Source organism: Nestor notabilis, unplaced genomic scaffold, assembly GCF_000696875.1.
Source record: "Nestor notabilis isolate BGI_N333 unplaced genomic scaffold, ASM69687v1 scaffold11716, whole genome shotgun sequence".
Classification (NCBI taxonomy): Eukaryota; Metazoa; Chordata; class Aves; order Psittaciformes; family Psittacidae; genus Nestor; species Nestor notabilis.
In genome coordinates, this window is record NW_009933359.1 from 23,237 (window position 1) to 44,585 (window position 21,349).

Consider the following 21,349-nt stretch of genomic DNA (forward strand, 5'->3'; position numbering starts at 1 on the left):
GATCACCTCCTTTGTCCTGCTGGTCATGCTTCTTTTGATACAGCCCAGGATATGGTTTGCTTTCTGGGCTGCAAACACACACTGAAGCTGGCTCACGTCGAGCTTCTCATCAACCAACACCCCAAAGTCCTTCTCTGCAGGGCAGAATTAACTCAAATCCTCTTAAATCACTAGACACAAGAAAAAACATACCAGGATTACCTGAGCTGGCTGGAAGGGATGGAGACCATGGTGTCCCTTCAAAGAGAGAATACAGTGAAGTCTCCTGATGCGCAACTGAAGGGGTGACTTCTGGTTTTGTGCTGGTATTCATGTTTTTCCCATATACCTCATTGAACATGCTGTTATTTGGGTATCTTTCCTGGGGAAAAAACAAAACAAAACAAACAAAAAAAAAAAAAAAAACCAAAAACAAACAAACAAAAAAAAAACCAACCAAACAAAAAAAACCCAAAAACCAAAACCCAAAGGAGTATTTAGTTTAGGCATTAGATTTATTTCAAACACTGAGACTGTACAATTATAGATCAAAATATTTTCCTAACTCCTTTGTCACTCCCCAGCTCTGTGAACATTTTATGTAATATGAAGTCCATCACATTTCAAATCAGGATAGATTTCTCCTGGCTGGACTGCAAAACCTTCACAAAAATCTTTAAATTCCCAGTACTCACAAAAATTGTTTGAAGACCCTGCTCAGTTCTCTGGAAAAGAATGGGTAGTACAGTGCTCAGGAAGAAAACAACCCTACACACCATAACACTTTGAGATGCACCTTTTCAGCCAACTTCCATGATTCTACTATGAGCAAGGAGCCCATGAACTCAGTAAGATACAACATTATGTCTGCAGAACTCCAGCTAGAATGAATTTGTGAAGACAACTGAAAAGGCAAAGATAATCTTACTATTACAGACTGAAGTTAGGCACACATACAGATTTCTTTCATGTCTTCCACTGGTATGAACTAAAGGATATCCCCATATTTCTGCCATGCTACCCAGTTTAATGGCAAGCTTAAACAGCAAAGTGGTGCAGACTCTGGTCCTCACTTACCTGATTAAGAGAAAAACCACTGAGGGACAGGAAAGACGATGACTGAGACATCAGTTCTGATGGTTTTTCCAGGAGGGACTTCTTTAGAAACCAAAAAGTGGAAGAAGAGAAGTTATTGTTCAGCGTAGTGAGCAGGAGGAAAGTATGCTATTAGAAACTGTTAAGATGGTCACTTTTAAAACCTTCCTTGTTTTTTGGCTCCAGCATGTTGGAGGATAAAGAGAACAGACTAACAAATGCAGAAAGTTTCCTTACTACCTGTAATTAGTATCAACAGCTGAGAGCCTTGGGCAAACCCCACTGCCAGAACAGCTTTTCAACCTGAAGTGTAACACTCTGACACATCTAGAGGGGAGATCCTGGGGAGAAAAAAACCCTAAAAATCCTCATACAAACAAGACCGGATCCTTCCGAATGGTCAGAGGACTCCTTCAAACAAGATGAGACTCTTGGACGCTGCTACTGACAGTATTTTTCAGTTTTGAGAACATCCCTGCTGTACAGACATTCTTATAGCAAAAGCAGCCAAGTGCTGTGATTTTTTAATTGGGTTATAGAGTCCAAGTTTCATTTAGTGCTCTCTCATTCTCATCATAAATGACTGTAGAGAGGAATTAAAAAAAAAAAACCAAACAAAAAAAAACAACAAACAAAACAAACCCACTCCAAAAAAACCCCAAAGCAGAACCTAATGCTTAAAACAAAGGTTCAAAAACTCCCCTGGGGTTCCATGGTAAGATATTATGGACTGTGTGACCTTTTCCATCACCTATGGCCACCCCCTCTCATTCAGCTGTTACGTGCAGCATAGTATTTCTCAGCTTTCTCTTCAATTCTTACTATAATCAAGCAGTGGAAAATAGTGTCTCTGAAACAAGCCTAGTTACCACCGATACAGAAACCAAAAAAAAATTATAAAAATACAATTAACACCACCAAATTTAGGATCAGGATCACCAAGACATAGAAATAGTGAAGCCATAAGTAAAACCATGTGTGATCCAGAATGAAAGGTGCAGTCTTGTTCCAAATAAAAGCCCTCTTGCACTCATACCAGCTCAGGCATGTCACATGTTTTTAAATCTATTGTTCAAAAAAAAAAAAACAGGAAACCTGAACTAGTGTCCCCTTCTCTTTACCATGGTCTTTTATCTGGAATATCTTTGCTTTTATCCTGTAAACCTAAGACAAATAGCCTCATTTTCTTTGCAAGCAGCTCCTAGCTTGTTAGATTTTCAAAGTGACAACTCATTACTTTGAAAGCACATTTTAAAAGGCAGACAAAATTCACACTCTGCATATACACACAGCTTGCACAGAGAATTTCCTTCCATTTGTCAGCAGACAGCAAAAGTAGGAGCTTCAAAGGAAGCTGTTGAAGAAGCAGCTATTAGTTACTTAGCGAAGGTATCTAATGAGACAGAAATGGGTGTCTATTTTGCTACTGGCTCTTTAGGATGGTGTGTAAAGTAAATGAGGAATAGACTTGATCAGAGATTGAGTCACAAATTACTTTTCTTTGTTACTGCTACTAATCTGAAATAGTAGTACTTAATGAACATGATTATAGCCATACTAGAAAGGTGTACTGCATTTTCAGAGGCAATTTACAAATTCAGCAGCTCTAAGACACTGAAGCTAGTCAACTAGGAAGGTTTTAATACATAAATGTAGGGAATTCAGTCTGTCAAAAATGACTATTTCTATAGGAGTTACCAATTATTTAGCCAGTTGCTTGCAATTTCCTTCCAAAGACATTTTGCTCTTTTACCATCTCTTATCCATTTAGTAGGGAACTCTTCCCCCTGCCTTTATGGACTTTTTATACACAGCTTATAATAAGCCATGCTCTTCCTGATGACTTCCCACAGCTGAATCTGTGTTCCTCCTTGCCCTTACTACTAAGGCCATACAACTGCAGAAGAGCAAGTGCATTAAATGTTGTATCAATGTCTCTCCTGAACACCACTGTTATTCTGATTTCTGAACAAATTATCAGGCCTGAATTCAGCCCAAGAGTTATAATGTGGGCCTTCAGCTGGTCTGAGCTCTCACATGAAGAATAGCTCAAGGGTGAAGCAGGAAGTGGACAGGAGAGATGGGGGGGAGAGAAAGGCATTTTGCATTTCTTATAATTTCACAGAAGAAAGAGATGCTAGTTAAGAGTGAGAAGCAGCAGTATTACATCAAATACATACAAAGAGGCTTCGTCCAGGAAGAGAGGCGAGAGGCCCCAGCAGAGCTGGGTAAAGATCAGGAGGATTAGAGAAAATCAGCTCTTCCTCCTCCTCCAAGGCAGCCAGACTCTTTAACAGGTCCGGAGGAAGCAGAGGGGAGCTCTTGGGGTCCTAGTGACAGAAATGACCACAGTAAGACAACGGAAGGCAGAAAGGGGAACAGCAAGAGACAGCGAGGAGAGGCTAAGGCACAGCGGGTTGAAGGAAAACAGCAAGAGAAAAGCAGAAGGCAGCATGCAGAAATGTGAGGTGAGAAAGTGGCGCAGCAGAAGTGTGCTGAGGTACGCAGAGAAAATACCAAGCAGAAAACGTAGCTAGCCACATTGCCTAACACATACTGGGAGGAGCACTGCAGCATCAAAATGGTGGGCAGCTAGTTTTAATTAGTGGAGCATGTGCTTCCTATTACATCCATGCCAAATACTGAACCTGTTTTCACATTCAAGGACAAGGAACACAAAATCATGAAATTATTCTTCTACAGCTGACCTGTGAGTAATTTAGGTTTCAAATAAAATTACATTTGCATATTCTTCCCTCATCTATTTGTGGAGTTCAAATCACGTGAGACTTCTTTTTGCTGCTAATGGCGGCTGAGCCAATGCACAGCTGACTAGACCTCTGAGCCAAAAAATTCCTGCAAAGTGCTGGTCAAACTCCACATCTTGGCTTTTGTGAGGGATGTTTACACAAGCATCACGGGTGCAGGTTCTGTCTGTACTGCACTGTGCTTCCACCAAGGCAAGGCGTCCCTTTTAGGGATGAGAACAAGGCTTTGATCCTGTCTCCATCTAAAAACCACAACCTGACATCAGGGTAGAGGCAGACTCCTCTGTATCATCTCGCTTTTCTCTCTGAAGAATAAGCCAAGTGATCTCAACCGACCTTCTGAAAATCTGGAGTGCATTTACAGAGGCACATCTGACCAAAGGTTTAAAGAGACCTCTGTTTAAATTTCCTTATAAACATCACCAAAAGCACTCACAGACAACTCCAGGACTGGTAATTAATAACAATGATTGCAGATTTTATAAACAGCAACATGAAGCACAACTGCATGAACAGAAGCAAAGTGTTACATTCGTGCAACCAAGAGCTAAGAAAGTCATTCAGCTCTTCTCACTGCATGGTGGAGTCTGCAGGGGAAAAAAAAAAAAAAAAAAGAAAAAAAAAAAAAAGTAGTAATCCAAGACAAGATTGCTCCTGTCATCTCCAGTTTCCAGCCTTTATCTCCCTATTGCAGCCTCAGCCATTCAACACATTCAAGATACTATATGGGTGTCAAGAGTTCATCTAAAAGGTAATAATTAAACTAGGATTATTTGGATGGCTTTTACTGTTTTCACCAGTTGCCAGACAAGAATATTCCCCAAAACTATGAGCTCCCATGTTTCTCGACATGACAGACAGTGCAGAGATCAATGTTACATCTACACCGAACAAGACTTACACCTACCTGAAACAAAATCTTCAAGAGCCGGATCCCACACACAGCCAACCGATAATGGAGAATTCATCACTGTTTGCTGCAATCCCATTTACTGATACCCAGATCCCTACTAACTAAAGACCTACTTGGGACTACAGAGCAGTCTTGAAACAGGGGAACTCCTAGAGTTGTCAGGAATATTAGCACCTCATTGGTTTTCACCATTTATAGCACAGATCTTTACCTCAAAGGTCATCCTGGAGACAGCATCCTGCTCTGGGCGGAAGACTCCTTGCCGTTTTCCCCTGCGGTCCATGTTAGACTGCTGTGCCATCACCCTATTGTCAGCCATGCCATAGGAAGAGTCCCAGTAATATTCTGGCACCTTGACTTCTGAGGGATTCTGGTTATATGGCTCCATTGGGAAAGGCTTCATTTTTTTCTCCAGAGGTTGCTGTTGCATCACAGGAGGCTGTAATGACTGTTCAAATAATTTTAGAGGGTCCTGTGCCTGCAGGTAATAGGACTGCTTTACAGGCATGATCTTCCCCAGTGAGCCTTGGACTTGAGGTGGGTTCCAGAGCTGCTTTGACGAGTCCGTCTGTGGATACTGAGGCAGAAACATATGATTTCACCAGCAGGTAGGAACAATTAGTTAACTGAATGCCTAACTCCATTCAAACTGTCAGTCTGGTTTACTTGTGATAAACATTCCACATTCTGATTTGCTGTGTGTCATGGTTTAAACCCAGCCAGTAACTCAGCCCCACACAGCTACTTGCTCACCCCCGGGCAGAATGGGGAGGAGAATCAAAGGAATGTTAGATCCACGGGCTACAGTAAGAACAGTTTAATGACTACAGTACAATATAACACTACTGCTACTAAGGGAAATAACCAGGGGACAGAATATAAAACTAAAAGGGGAAAGGATGTCCACCTGCCCATTCCAGATATACCTCCCCTATGTTACAGGATCGTATGTTTGCACCCACTAAATTTCAGCTCTTCTACAAATTTGCCCAGAAGTTCAAAGGTCAAAATTCCACACCAAGGTCTTTAATGACAGTTTTGAAAAGGTAATCCAGGAGCTTAAGTCTTGAATGCTGCTATTTATTTTTAAACGAAGCTTAGCCCACTGCATTAGTCAAGTTTACCTGTTGGAATCCGGAGTGGTGTGGTGGGCTCTTCCCCAGACCCTGCACAGCTTTTGTAGGGGACTGCTGCTGGGCCAGAGCTTGGACCTGTAACTGGCTTGTGGACTGTGCTGTTGCCTGAGCTGGTAAAGATGAGAGGGGCTGCTGGGAAGGAGGTGGTGTTTGCTGAGGTCCCTGGGTCATTGGCCCTGGTCCAGAGGGCCGTTGCTGGCTGTAAGGAATGTGGGACTGTTTCCCACCTTGCACCTGGTTTCCTGCAGGCGAGTGAGCTGTGGGCTGAAGGAAGGTTCCTGGGACAGAAACACCACCTGGGAAGGTGTACCCCGTGCTCATGGAGAAAGCCACAGGTGGGGGGACAACATAGGCTGGGGGTGGAAACCCTGAAAAAGATAAAAATACATAGAAACATAGAATAGTTAGGGTTGGAAAGGACCTTAAGATCATCTAGTTCCAACCCCCCTGCCATAAGCACGGACACCACACACTAAACTATGTCGCCCAAGGCTCTGTCCAGCCTGGCCTTGAACACCGCCAGGGATGGAGCATTCACAACTTCCTTGGGCAACTTATTCCAGTGCCTCACCACCCTCACTGTGAAGAACTTCTCCCTTATATCTAACCTAAAGTTCCCCTGTTTAAGTTTAAAGCCATTACCCCTTGTCCTACCACTAGAGTCCCTAATGAAGAGTCCCTCCCCAGCATCCTTGTAGGCCCCCTTCAGATACTGGAAGGCTGCTATGAGGTCTCCACGCAGCCTTCTCTTCTCCAGGCTGAACAGCCCCAACTTTCTCAGCCTGTCTTCATACAGGAGGTGCTCCAGCCCTCTTATCATCCGCGCGGCCTCCTCTGGACTTGCTCCAGCAGCTCCATGTCCTTTTTATGCTGAGAACACCAGAACTGTACACAACACTCCAAGTGAGGTCTCACAAGAGCAGAGTAGAGGGGCAGGATCATCTCCTTTGACCTGCTGGTCATGCTTCTTTTGATACAGCCCAGGATACGGTTGGCTTTCTGGGCTGCAAGCGCACACTGAAGCTGGCTCACGTCAAGTTTCTCATCAACCAACACCCCAAAGTCCTTCTCCACAGGGCTGCTTTGAATCTCTTCTCCAAAGAAGAAGAGATCTTTAATCACAATTGTGAGATTGTGATCTTTAATCACAATTTGACAGAGCAGATAGTTCCCTCCAGAAATAATTTTGTGAGGATTTTTTTTCCTATTTTGCTCATTTAGACCACAAGGACAGGAAACACCAGTTTACATACTTGCACTATAATGTCCTTTCTCATCTTTGCACATATATGGCTGTGATCATAGTTGAATTCAGAATCCGTTCTTGAGTTTTCTTGCAATATTGCAAGCATTGATAACAGTCAGCCAGGGCAGCACCTGGGAAAGTCATGTTTCCCTCCACACACACCTCAACCTCCCTGATTTTTCTTCCCCCACTACCTTTTCCCTTACCATTCTGGGGGGTTTGATGTTTTTATCCCTGAAGTTCCTTCCCCCTCAAAACACACACATTTTCAGGGACTAAATTTCCGGAACAATGGACAGAAGCAATCAATAAGTCTACTGCCTCCTCCCAAAGGATCACCAGTCTCTGGATTAATTTAGATAGAGACAGATGGTAAGTAAACAAATCCTCATATCTGCAAGATCAATTTCTTTCCTGAAGTTCACACTGACAAGCCAGGTCTGGAAGGCAAGCTTTAATTCTGCATCTCACGGGCCACATTTTATGCTGACATGGTTCCAGGGAACATGTGTCTCTGTCTTATATTAAGCAACTAGACATACAGCTGCAGGGAAGGAAGATTCAGCCTCCAGCTATTTCATGAATAAACATGGACAGCAACATATGACAGGAACATTCCACAACAAAATGGGAACACAATGCAGCAACAACAGCAAAGACCACCACACAAATTACAGCCTAAAACATGAGCAACACTACAAAAGACACTGAGCTTCAAAGAAGAAAGCAGTGTGACTGATCTTTTGTAATGGAGTCCTATGCACAGAGAGTACTTCCTCCTGAACTACCAAAACACTTTGTCATGTTTTGACTAACTACAGAAATAGCCTACTATGAAGTTCTTTGATCTCACACCCACTAACCATGAAGATGACATCAGATTTCATGACAGACCTCGATTCCAAAGCATAGGAATCTTACTTATCTTGTTTCGGTTCTGCTATGCCCTTTCCTTACTTCTTTGTAAGATTCTCAACATGAGAATGCATGTTCATTAAAACAGCTCCTACCTTCAGAGGCTGTAACAACCACTATTACATATTTTCTTTGCAGTCAATAATAATCACATTTCAAAAGAATGATGCAAATTACCTGGCCGGCTAGGAAGGGGAGGGAAGGCTCCTGGGTGATGAATGGGGATGAACTGAGAACTGCTGGCCTGACTTGGAGTCTGAGTTACAGGTGTTTTCCTTGCCTCAGACACTGGAGTCTTCCTCATCTCTGTCTGGGACTTCACCTAATGTAAAAGCAAGTAAGAAGAAATTAGATAACTTTTCCTGTAATTACCCATATCATATCTCTTAAGACAAAAAAAATGAACTCCCAGATTGTCTTAGACATTATTTTCTTTTCCCTAAGTAACTGGGAAAGGCTTAGAACACAGGAACCCCATTCTCCTCTCACTGAATGCAGGCAGTCTACACTGCTTGTCCTCAGGCACTCTTTGCCTCACAAAAGCACTGTAAGGATATCTACTCATAGGATGCAAAAAGCTCTTTCTCTAGCAAGAGAGTGGGAAGTGGACACAATATCCTCAGACCATACAACAGATTTCTGCTGTTCAGCTGCAGTGCCTTAAAAAGAGAAGTGCAAATGCTGTTATGCTTCTCCTAGGGCACTGCTTCAACTTAACATATGCTACTTACCTGCAGCACCTAAGAAAACCACGCACTATCACGTTCTTCCTAGGGAACTCTTTCACCCTAATCCATATGGTAATGTATATGCACAAATTCCTGCATACTACAAAGTTCTTTTGACTAAGAACATACAAGACATAGCAAAAGTGCTTAACTTCTTTCAGATTATTGTGTAACTGCTGTATGTTCTGTTAAAAGAGCTGCACCAGTTAGAGGCAGAGAGAAGAAGGTAATGTAATGTTTACCTGATTCTGAGTCTGCTGCGGTCTGGGTCTTCCTGGAGAGGAAGACAGAGGGGAAGACTACTTTCCCTTTCTGTTCAGCTCGGCAGAACTGCCTGGAATGCAAGATGGAGCAGGCAGGAAAACGACAGCAAGCAAGGAACCCGGGCAATACAGAAAGGACCCAGGAGCAGACCTGACGCCAAGCCGCAAAGGTGATTCAAAGAAAGAGTTTTACCAGGGACCACATTAAAAAAAATCCAAAACAAACAAACAAAAACTCTGTGGGGTTTATTTCAACATTTATTGCAGATGAGTTGAAAGGAGTCAGAGGGCAGGTCTTTTCTGTCAAAATATAGTAGAAAAGGGGTAGATGCATTCAAATGCTTTTCCAAATAAATCTACATTTCCCCATTCAGAAGTTATGGGAATGTAGCTTATTTTTTGCATTTAATTAAAAAAGTAGATTGTAAGACTGGGAGGTTTGGGTATATTTTTGATCTCTCAGACAAAAATCAGGAGAAAATCTCACCTCAAGGTTCTGGCTGATGCTAAGCACAACAAATGATGCAGCCCTTGCTCTTGCTGTATCTATTCACTGACCATCTTTACCCTTTGTCACATTCTATGTATTCAACTTATGTTGTCTTGTCCTTTTTTTCCTCCACAATAAGCCAAATATTTTAATAACTAATACCAAGAGCTATGCATTCTTTTATAACAACATTAGAGAATTCAAAGACACTCTTCCTGCCATGAGATTTAAAAACACGAGCTCTGGTCCCATCATAAGTTCAAAGCTACTATAATACATTTCTAAAGGTGGCTTTCAAAAGCGCATCTCCCCCCCCCGCCGTGATTTACAGTTAACTTTAAAAAACCTAAATAACTAGAATTGATTAATCAAGACAGACGAATTTCAGTTGCTTCCCTGCTTCTACTTGATCTCACCTCAAAACTGTCAATACTACCAACTATTTACTCTCCTAGTGGTCCTAAGTGTTCCTCCCTGGTACTTGAGAGAAGTACTGTATCATCACAGTGACCTCTTAAGAGTACATAACACCTTGAGTAAGCCTGCATTAAACCTTCCTCGGCACCAAACTGTATTTTCCCTAGAGAGCAGAGATTCAACCCATGTCACACTTCTGTGATCCTGTCTGAATGTGGAAGTTCTCCACTTACCTGTGAAACAGGACTGATTACCTTTGTATAATATTATTAACATTTTTGCTAAGTAGAAGCTGCAAAATTTGCAGCATTTGGGCTTTTGAAGGCAATTAACTATGGAGGATAAAGCCTGAAATTTCCAGGAAGGCCAAAGTGAGCACTAACAGACCACCAATCAGTTAAAAAAAAAAACCCAGCAGTGGTTTCTTGGGGAGCTGAGAAAGCAAACCCTCCCCATATTCTAGAATAGGTCTGGGTAAGTAAGTCCACCAAACTATATGAAACAGAAGACATTTCACTGGAATAGCTGCCATAACAAATACAGCTGACAGAACTAAAAAGTCGAAGTTAATTTCTATACAACAAGAGACGAAGAGTGATCAATCACATCAGAAAAGATTCTGCTACAGGCGGGTTAGAAGTAAGCTTTTCCTGGGCTATCTCTTAAGACAAGCAAATTTTTGATAAATCAGCTGGGTTAAAATTAAAATACCTTCCCTACCCAAAAAATCTACCATACTTCTCAGAAAATCTAGTGGATTTTAACAGCCTTAAGTCCTTATTTTGCAAGACAGGGGCAGAAACACCAAAACTAAGAGTTGTGCTCAGGCCTGCAACCATGTTCCAGACGTCTTCAACAAATACATAAGAAACTTGCCATTCTAACTCACTTGTGTTGGTTTTCAGATACCAGAATCTTGTTTGGTGACTCACAATTGCCACCCACTTTCTGTAGGCTATTCCCCTTTACCCTCCTTGGTAGGACCCCCTGAAAACCCAACTGGATAACATTGCCAGTTCTGGCCTTCCATTTCATAACGATGTTTAATAGCAAATAATCAGGAGGAAAACAAGAATGATCCAAGGGTCCTAATGACACAAGCTGGAAAGACTGAAAGAGCTGGTTCGCTTAGCCTAAGGGAAAACAAGGCAGGTCTTCAGAGCAGTTGCAAAGAGGAAGACTTAAGGTGTTCTGCAGACCTGTCCTGGGAAGTAGTAATAGGCTTACACAGAGTCAAGGAAGATGAAATGCATTAGGAAATAATTTCCACTTGCAAGAACAGTGAAGAACTGACATAGTTTCTCTAGGGAAATAATAAAGAGTCTCCATCATATCATTACATGCCTCCAGATGTCATCAGAGAATGACAGAGGTGCAGCCAAACTATCCAGACACGGACCAGATCAACCCTGAAGCTCTTCACCCTTATTTACTACAACTTGATGGAAGTCAGACCAGCATATCACTTATGAGGTGAGCATTTTCATACATAACGCTCAGAGAAATTGAGGAAAAAAGCCTGCCTCTAAGAAAATACAACTGATAAAAGAACAGCTGATGTGAAACAATTCTGAGCAAGTGCCTGAGCACAGATTTACAATTTAAGAGCAGTGTGGCTTTCCTTATTCCACAAAGGGCCACTTGACTGCACAAACAGTACAGAAGATCTTACTGCACATACACAATTGGTGCTTTTGCAGTGTGTTCAATTTATTGAATGTGCACAAGTCAACTGAACTGAAAATACAGAGTACCAAGTTCCATCACAACAGACCATAGCATGGGTAAGAGCACAACTACAACCTGGTCTTGTGAACTGCCTTGGTAGCCTGAATAATCTGAGGAACAGCAGGTAGAAGCCTGGTTTTTAAGACAGTTAACACAGAAAAATCATCTTTCATTGCTCCCCTATCTTTTCCTCCCCAAGAAATTGAGAGAGCATCAAGGAAAAGGGCAGAGACCCTAAGAGCGCTAATACCTGATCTTTGAGACAGATGTGTTTCTATGTTTCTTGTGTGTTAGCTGTACGTGCAGGGCCCACAGCAAGACCTTGACTCTACCGTACTTTATATAAGCAGTGACAGCCCTGACACAAACATTGTACCGCTTAAGACACAGTATTCCTTTGATCTAAAGGCTTACCTGAACTGCCACGTTCTGCTTTCCTGCTTCCTGCATCTTATCCAAACCGCATTTCTTGGTCTCATTCTTTCTTTTATTGTTATCCTTCTTTCCATCATTCTTATTAGCTACTATTCCTTTGTTATAGTCCCGTCGTTCCCTACCTACATCTTTAGGGGGATAGATTCGCCCTTGCTCTCTGTTAATTTCCCGTGGCTTGATGTTCTCTTTGAATGTGACCATTGGTTTTTCTCCTGCATCACAGTTGTTGTTCAGGCTTCTGCCAGAAGACAGAACTGATTTGAGTCCAGGGCTCCCATCTGTAGATAGTGGCTCTACAATAGATGTTTCCTGCAAGGCGAGACTCTCTTTGGCTTCACTAGGATCCTCTAGTAATAGTTCTGGGATTTCTGTCAAAAACAGCAGCTTTCCTACCTCATTTTCACACTGAATCAACCTGAAAAAGACAAAAAGGAATTGAAAAGCAAGTACATTACTTCAAATACATTCCTTAAAGTAATCAAGTCTATAAAGCAATGGCACGCCACAGAACATCTTACTAGCTCTGTCAGCATTTTGCGTTTATGTTATACCTAATCACTGTGTTGAATAGTGAGAAAAGTAATGTTTATAACTAGCACCTGGATTACAGCAGCAAGTGAAACACAGAGAAGCTACTTGCAATTACCTTGGCTGGTTATCAGCAATCCATTTGCCTGTGAAGATCAGACGCTGTTGCCGTATCCGACGTTGTTGCCCTTCCTTATCTCCTGTAATTGCCTGGTGGCCTTTGGAAAAATCCAAGTTCCTAGAATTGACACAAGAGAGAGAATAATATTAATTACACAATTACTCCGTGCAACATCATATTTCTTTAGAAATACAACTGGTCAGCCTTACTTTGTTATAAACTGCCAAGAGCTCATCTGTGTGAAAATCAGATAAGCAACAGTTGAGTGAAAAAAAATCTAATATTTAGTCTGCATTTGTGCATGATGTTAGGTATATTAGGTACAGGGATACAGTTAAAAACAGTAAAAACCAATAAAATAAAAATACAATCAAGAAGTTTTCATCTAAAAGTATTCCTTTCCTCACTTCTTAAATTTTTCCCTTTCGATTTACTAGTCTGAAGACTACAGAAGAAAATGAAAAAACTCACAAGCAAAAGAAAACAAAAAAAGTCTAAGATTTTCCTTAGGGTTTATGCTACATTATCTGTTACAGTTGTTTTGAAAAGATACCTACTTTAATCCATACTATAGTAAGTATTCGTAAATAAGATACTGTAGAGAACAGGTCAATGTCTATCAAAGCAGCAACAACAGCAAAAGTAGTCTCCCTTCAGCTGTCACCCACCTGAATGAGGGCCTCAGAGCCAAGAATCCTTGCAATTCAAATTCTTCTGGAAGGGGGGTTGCTGGCAAATAGACAGTAAACAGTGTAAAGAAAGCATTAAAGCATCGAGTACAATATCCTTAGTAGATACCTCAGCAAGGCCACTATACGTAGTAAAACTTCTTATTAACACGCTTAATTGTACGGGTCCACCCTGCAATTTGAGATGCTCAGGAACAATAAAACAGAGCAAAGTCTGCTCAGCACAAGAAAGCAGCATTTGCAAAGTATTCATATGCACTAATACTAGAAGGCAACAGGCTTCCTTATTTGCTTTTCAACTGCAATTCCCCACATCAAAAGGGGGGGGGGGGGGGGGGAGTGATTTGTTCCCAGTTCTTTATAGCACAGACTAGAAGTGTCTTTACCATTATTATTGGATAGATCTTCTTCATGAGGCTGGAAGCTGTTTAGAAGCGATATCAGCCAGGGCCATACGCTACAAATCAGAAAACAGACAAATCATAAGTAAAAACTACAAAACATGGAATCTATCCACCTTTCCAAGAAAACATTGAACTCTGTTAAACAGTCCTATTAATCTTTTGATTTCCAAGAACAGGTAAGGTTTCTATCAAGTGTTAGGGAACAGACTACTTTCTTGAAAGAATATTTTTATAAACCCAATCTAAAGCTACCAAGGCTCTCACAGCATAGTCTTCATTATCCAGCAAGTTAAAAAGACTGCTACGAACTAGACAAACCTGTTGCATGAGCGAACATTTAGAGCACCTGTTTGCAATTCATGTTTTCCAGCCCAAAGCAGACTGCTCTCAATGCACAGTAAATTAAATCAGTGGGAAGCAACAGTTGATCAAGATACAGCTGTTCAGAATTACTTCTGTTCTGTGAACATGAACACTGTACTGTAGCACTGAAACAGTTAACAGAAAGGTAGGAAGGTCCAAGTAAGGGTTGCACTGAGTAAGACCATTAAGCTAGAGGTTAACTGGCAGTCTCCCTACCTTGCAGTGGCAATACCAGTACAAGAAATTACTGGAAATTCTTTACAAAGGCCCTGGAGCAAATAATTTAAAAATCACAATGACCACTGCATAGGTGATTAACATTTAACTGTCACCAAGAGGCTGCCTTCTATTTTTAAAAGCTCCTTCTGCTCTAGTGATGGGCACCAAGTCCATGGAGGCAACAGAAAACTATTTTAGGAAGGTGTCCACTGTGCTCTGTGTTAGTGAAATGAATCTGTCCTCCCTCAATAAGTCTGTGTGCCACCATCCAGTACCTAGATTGGAGAATGCAATGTACACCTGAAAGCCTGAGGTCATCTGCTTTCTTGCACCATTTCAGAGACTGGAATCATGTTTATGCTTATTCTCTATGCTACACTAAGCAATAGCTCCTTCCCATGACTGACAAGGAGCAGGAGAAGAAAGAAAAAGAGAGTGCAAGTCTGTTGCAACCTACAGTGAACTGCAACCTTCCTGTACGATATTTGAAATAATGAGATTCCATAATAAGAGATTCCTAAAGAAAACCGATGTAGTGACACACAAGAAAATCTAGACGTACTGCGGCTTCCACAGAGCAGGTTTGGAAAATGCATTTCCAAAGACAACAGACTAGTATTGATACAGTTCTCAGTCCCTGCCTTCAGATTCATCTACTTTTCTAGGTAAACATGTTTCCTTCCTATTTCAGAGGCTCGTTCAGTTTGGGGTAGGATTAATTATCCACAGGAAAATGATAAGCATAGAGTGGGGAGAAGTGAAAGTTTAAGAAGGTGTAAGGACTATTTCTTGAACCAAGAGCACAATTACATATGAACTCAGAGTAAGGAAGACTTTTCAATATAAAACATTATATAAGCTTATTAAACAGAGGCCAATAAACATGTGTGTGTTTGTGTAGTCTGCTAAGAATTACTTCCCTTCGGATCTTCCCATAGAAATAAAAAGAAAACTCATCCTTACAAATAATGGGGAAGGTGGACAGACTTTTAAGAGCCAACAAATGTAATGGCTACTAACGCCCTTTTTGACAAATTTTAGTAGTACCTATCTTTGAAGTTCACCTATGATTTTACAGCTGTTGGGACTTACTCTGGATAAATAAAAAATACACATTCACACCAGAAGATTCATTTTGATACTCCATAAACTACTCCCTGCATCTCCTCTCTGCAAGGACTACTTTGTATCAAGTAATTATCTTCCCTGTTAAAAAAAATTATATAAAGTCTTCATTGAGAATATGCATACAGTAATACTTATTACCATCTCAGAACAATTTGTGAATTCCTATTTTCCTTATCTTGCCTTCAGGAGCTCTGAAGTTGAAGTTCCCAAAGCTCCAGGGCTTTACACTTTGCCCACATTTGGGGGAGTTTTATTACTTATTTAGCAAAACCAAGGTTATAGGGACCCCTGCTCTGCATATGTCAATGTACAGAAAATGTGACCCTTGGGCTAGAATTGTACCTTACAGCACACACTGCCAAGAGAGCTGAAACCACTGTGGCACATTGCACAAGATCAGCTAAGCAAGCTAATTTTGCACTATTTTCCTTATGGTGGCCATCCCAGGAAAAATATTCATCCAACTGTGTCAATAACAGTCACTCCAATCTGACGAAACATCTTACAGGTCAGAAATACTTTACCGAATTGCTATAATACATGAAAAGTTAACAGGCTATAAAAAAAAAAGTTGGCAAGTTCTGAACTATTTAAGCCTAAATTTATGAGATTAGAGACAGAAGTGAAAAATCAGAGTAACAGTCCAGAACAGTAATGCCTATGCTGACATTTAAAGATGCCCTCTACTAAATTAAATTAATTCATGGATGAGGAGCCAGGAAAACCGGATTCCAGCACTGCCCAAGAGATGGCTTAATGCATGAAATTAAGGCAAGTATTCTCCTGCCACCTACCTCAATAAATCTGAGAAATCATTACAACAGATTAGACTAAAGCTACACTCAGTAGTTACGCTCATCAGACATTATAAAGTAGATCCCTCTGATTTTAAAAGTTACATGCAAACCTAAAGCTAATTAAAACACTGAATTTGCTCATGTACTCCACAAATCTCATGTTTTATTAATTCTTTAGCACATCTGCTCTCTATCATTTTGATATCTGTAATAATAAGTTATATGATCATTTTTCCCATTACTAGTTTGTTTATCATCAGTTATTAACTTATGTAATCAAATGTATCAAAAGAAAGATTAACACTCACTACCGTCTTTCATCAACCACTGCCTCCTGGAAAACACTGGGCCTAAGTTTCAGCCAGTCCATTGAAACCTTCACAGCTGGAAGAGGATATGCAGCCCCAGAGTCCTCCTGGTAATCATTTTGTAAAGGACACTTGCACAGAACTCCAAGAAAGGACACTAGAAACAGAGGATGGACAAAACCAAACACAAACAATGCAGGAATGACACTTTAAAGTTAACCAAATAACCCAAACACATTCCACCCATAAAATCCTATTTTTAGGAGCTAGTTCTTTAGAACAAAGCAGACAAATTACTTAAACAATCCACCAGCAGATCAGAACATCTTTTTATCAATAAAGAGCTTTCTACCATGAAGCCAAATCTTGGCATTTTTTCCACCTATTCTTTTCAAGTGTCATGACAAATCATTTTGGTAAGTTAAAATCCAGTGAGACAAGACCATTACAAAAATATTTGTTCTTTATTTATTACAAATTATCAACTTAACTATCTACCTGCATTTTATCCACTTCCCCAGTCAGCAGGCACACAAATCCACTGAGTTAGCTCTGCAAGCAGGCACCCAACTCAGGCCCATTAGAGCATATGAGCTGAGAAGCAGTAACCACACAAGTATGACCATTGTGTTTTCAGAATCAACTCCAGAATGGAACCTGGAGAAGTTCAGCTATTCAGAAATTTAGGTGTTTACAAACAAGGCCAAGCTGATCATGGGCTGGATCAGGTTAAGGAAATCGGCATTATGCGTCTAGAGTCTAAAATGCTCTGCATTACCCAGAGCACAGAAGCACTTGAGGTCCTATTTCAGTCAGCTTCAACTTCAATTCTGTTGAATCAGAACTAGCTCCATTCAAAGCAACTGAAACTGCACTGTGGCCAATTGAGGAGCAGCTCCCCAAGTGCTGCTAAGTTGGACCAAACTTTGCACCCAAGTTAAAATGTTCTTTCAGAACCACGGAAAAGATGCCGCGTTCTGCGAGGCTTCAAACAAAGTAAGTCCAGGGCACACAAATCCTGTGTTAGTCATCACTGCTAGACATAAACGATCCCTGTGCAACCACCTTCTCTCTTAACTTTCTTCCATAAAGTCTATTCTCATCACTTACCTCACACAACCATTAAGCTAGATGCTGTCAGCAAATTACTAACGGATTCCATATAAAAATGAACACTCCCCTCCCCCCCAAAAAAATTAATTTTCATACGTACTGAAGAGAGACAGTAACTGTGTCCAGCAGAGCTGCTCATCCTGGCTGTAGCTGTGCTGCTCCGTTTCATTGCTGAAGTCTCGCAGGTGATGTAGTTGAAACAGATTGATAACAGTAATATGTACTAACTGCTGGGAATTGAAGGCTTTTTGGAATAGCAACCTCTGTAACAGACACAGGAACGAGATATCTACTTATATATGTAAAGCACACACTTGAAAAGATTAGTAGTTGCTACTTCACTTCTTGACTAATGCTTCTGCCCTTAAGGCAACATTAATTCTAGATTTTATTTTCAGTCATCCCTATTAGCACAGCACTGGGCTTCCCAGGAGGACTTGGACTGTTTAAGCCCAAGGTTTTTGCTCATACACCAACTAATATGCACGACAAATCAACATCCCCTTGGATATGGTTCTGTTTCAGAGCAAGTACAACTTCAATGTGCAATCACAGCACTGCAACAAAACTGCAAGATCTGCAAAGGCATGTATATCCACTGTATCTACTGAAGAAACAGCAAAGAGAAGGTGACATTTTAAAAAACACCCCAGGAAAATTTAACTACTGTGTGGTTATGTATTAAAGACTCATTCCACATCTGACTTCATGGGTCACGGAATGCCATGGTGGATTAAAATAGCACAGGCTATTTACAAATGCATTTCAGTAACTATGCTGTAAAAACCCACATTTTTCAGAGCAGGAAAAGAAACTTCAATGGGTTTTTTGAGCATTGTGAAAAAAAGGAGATATCCTGAACTACAACCAACTTGTCTTCAGACACAACTGTCAGGGGAGCAAGTGGATTAACCAGCACAAGCATGAGGAAAAGGTTTGAGCTCCAAGTTCAACCTTGATTTTCAGGTAAGGGCATAAAGCACTCTACAGCCAACAACTCAAACTGCCAGGGCTCTCAGCAGCAGAATCATGGGCCTGGCTTAACACTCCTAACTCTACAACTGCTCTCCTTATTCAGAGTTAAAATCAGCCACAAGGTGACTATCCACCATACAGCCAATTTCACATTCAACCCATTTAAGTCAGAAGAGTTGCTCTCTAGTAAATTAAGCCTTATGTTGCATAACAAACAAAAAAGTAATCTAAGCAACAAAGCAGGGCTCAATTAACTCTATTTTAACATCCTGGATCAGTTCAGAAAAATACCCCACTGTTCCACATGCCTGAGCAATCCTCATAATTATTGATTATAAGCACTGTGGAAAAAAGCAGTACTAGTTCAACAGCCAACATCACACACACAGAAATACAATTATTTAATTTTGAAACAACTTTAAATCCCAGTGTTCAAGCAGCTTGCAGTCAAAGCTAATACAATTCGCAGTAAGTTTTGTGGGGTTTGTGGGTTTGTATTATTTTTATCATTTATTTTCAAGACAGTTTGGACCTAGCTATAGGAGCCCAATTCAATGCAAAAAAACAGTCTAAAAAACATTTGTAATTCTTTATATTGCTAAGACCACCTTCCCCTTTTTTAATTTGGAAAAGCACCAATTGCTCTGTTGAAGATACCCATACTACCTGCTCACTTCCACAAATGAAGATGCTGAAGCAGATCAGTTTCTAAAATGCACCTAACAGTTAATACAATGTCCTCTTTGAAATTGTACTACCTTGTGTAAATATCTTATAAAATTCTCTTTATTTCATTCTTTGCTATGTTGTCCAACTTAATGAGCTGGCTATATAATTAATGGGTACTCCTGGATATTCCAGAGGAAACGTGTTCTGAATAGTTCTTGTCTACACACAGATTATGCTTGTACTGGAACGCTTTTTAAAGGCAAACTGCTGACAGGAGAGCCAAGTTGTCTGAGGAAGATTAAAAGCAGCCTTAACAACTAGTGGGAGTGAATGAACACCATCCAAAAATGAAGTTCTCAAAATTCCTCAGGCAACTCAGGTACAACTTCCCAGATGAATCAAGTTTTTCACAAGTATCCAAGAATCATCCAGGTTAAAGAGCAGAGAATCAACAATGGTCATTGATTTTTCCTGAACCTCCAACAATGTGCCACATGTCAAATGGGAAAAATCCCTACTGTTTGCAGAAGTCAACATCTGGTGACTTCAGAGTCCAGTGTTAGCTGCGATCTTAACCTTCCACAACTGGCTGTTTGGGCTTCCTGTATTTTAGCATGTGAAAAAGTTACTATTGGGCTGTAATTTCAGGACTCAGCTGCTAAAAATACTGTCCTCAATATAACAATTAATACGTTGATAGAACTAACCTTGAATTGTTCTTCCAGCTTTTCTCGAAGAGGGCTCAGCTTCTCCAAGCTCTTACTCAGGTACACATGGCCATGGAACTTAATAAATGCCTTGATGAAGTCAGACACACTCCATCGAGTCTTCACCTCATCACGACTACATTCAGAACAGAAATACCCAAATTTAGTCTTTGGACTTAGACACAGCTGTATATAACACTACATACTTTTTCTGTGAAGTTCAAGAAAGAAGGAATGTCCATGCAAAGCTGTTTTTTCATGCTGGCAGAATATGCTTAATTTCCTGCATGCACTAGTCACACTCAGGAACATCCCAGATACAAACCATCTTTGTTCCACACATGTAAGGATGCTCTCAATGGATGGGGGTTGAGGAACTTCTGTTTCTACTACCAAATATGAATAACTTCTGGCAACGGAGGTATATTTGGATGAAATCTCCTCCATCTATCTGACCACAAATACATTATACTTAGTCTTACCTCTCGAGTGCTTTAGAAAGTGCTTTTTGTAGGTTAGTAGAGGCAGCTGGGAAAGGAAACTTCACAGCAATGCTTCTGCAGTAGTAGAAAATTGTGGTCAAGTGATCTCCTTTGGAGGAAGCTAGAATAGCCAACTGATTATAAGGCTGACCTAAGGGAGAAAAAGACACATTGTCCATCAAGTTGTCATGGAGTGAATGGAGTGAAGCATGCTAAATTGCAGGGTAAATGGAGTCTCTTGAAAAGTGAACACATAGTTTTTTGGTTGTTTTTTTTTTTTTTTGTGGGGAGGGGAGCAGGGAGGAGACAGGTCACTAGTGAAGCTGTTTGAGGAGGGGGGGCTGGGTTGTTTATTTTTTTTTTTTTGGTATGGGTTTTTTTTTTTTTTGTTTGGGCTTGAGGGGATTTTTTTTGTTTGTTTTGATTTGGGTTTTTTTGTTTATTTGTTTGGGGGTTTTATGGTTTGGTTTGGTTTTTTTGGGGTTTGTTTTGTTTTGGTTTTGTTTTTGTTTTTTTTAAACATGCATCCTTCAAATCTAAATAAGGAGATACAGTCAAAACCTAGCCCAGTTTTAGGCAAATCTAACTATCAAGAGTTTTTCGTATTTTTTGCCTGTACAGTAAGGATTTCTATGGTTAGAATACAAAGAATTTTTCAGTTAGAATATAATTGGCTAAAAAACCTGAATTACTCGTTTCAGCAGCCTGGCTCAAAAAAAGATTTATCCTTCTC

General features: G+C 40.6%; 1 protein-coding gene across 4 annotated transcripts in view; it reads right to left on the minus strand.

The window, feature by feature from the left end:
• The window catches only part of SMG7 (SMG7 nonsense mediated mRNA decay factor), a 31,435-nt gene that overhangs the window by 3,078 nt on the left and 7,008 nt on the right, over nucleotides 1–21,349 (minus strand). Inside the window, exons 6-19 of one of the 4 annotated variants that reach the window (XM_010016850.1) lie at nucleotides 20,617–20,767; nucleotides 20,135–20,270; nucleotides 17,884–18,046; nucleotides 16,671–16,827; nucleotides 13,838–13,908; nucleotides 13,431–13,491; nucleotides 12,760–12,879; nucleotides 12,240–12,528; nucleotides 8,230–8,374; nucleotides 5,880–6,259; nucleotides 4,967–5,332; nucleotides 3,255–3,404; nucleotides 1,057–1,137; nucleotides 202–361 (exon numbers count right to left, since the gene is read on the minus strand). In XM_010016850.1, coding sequence (XP_010015152.1) covers nucleotides 202–361; nucleotides 1,057–1,137; nucleotides 3,255–3,404; nucleotides 4,967–5,332; nucleotides 5,880–6,259; nucleotides 8,230–8,374; nucleotides 12,240–12,528; nucleotides 12,760–12,879; nucleotides 13,431–13,491; nucleotides 13,838–13,908; nucleotides 16,671–16,827; nucleotides 17,884–18,046; nucleotides 20,135–20,270; nucleotides 20,617–20,767 — 2,430 coding nt within the window. Of the gene's footprint in view, nucleotides 1–201; nucleotides 362–1,056; nucleotides 1,138–3,254; nucleotides 3,405–4,966; nucleotides 5,333–5,879; nucleotides 6,260–8,229; nucleotides 8,375–12,092; nucleotides 12,529–12,759; nucleotides 12,880–13,430; nucleotides 13,492–13,837; nucleotides 13,909–16,670; nucleotides 16,828–17,883; nucleotides 18,047–20,134; nucleotides 20,271–20,616; nucleotides 20,768–21,349 lie in introns of all 4 variants that reach the window. The other 3 variants (XM_010016846.1, XM_010016849.1, XM_010016848.1) reach the window with 3 other exon arrangements.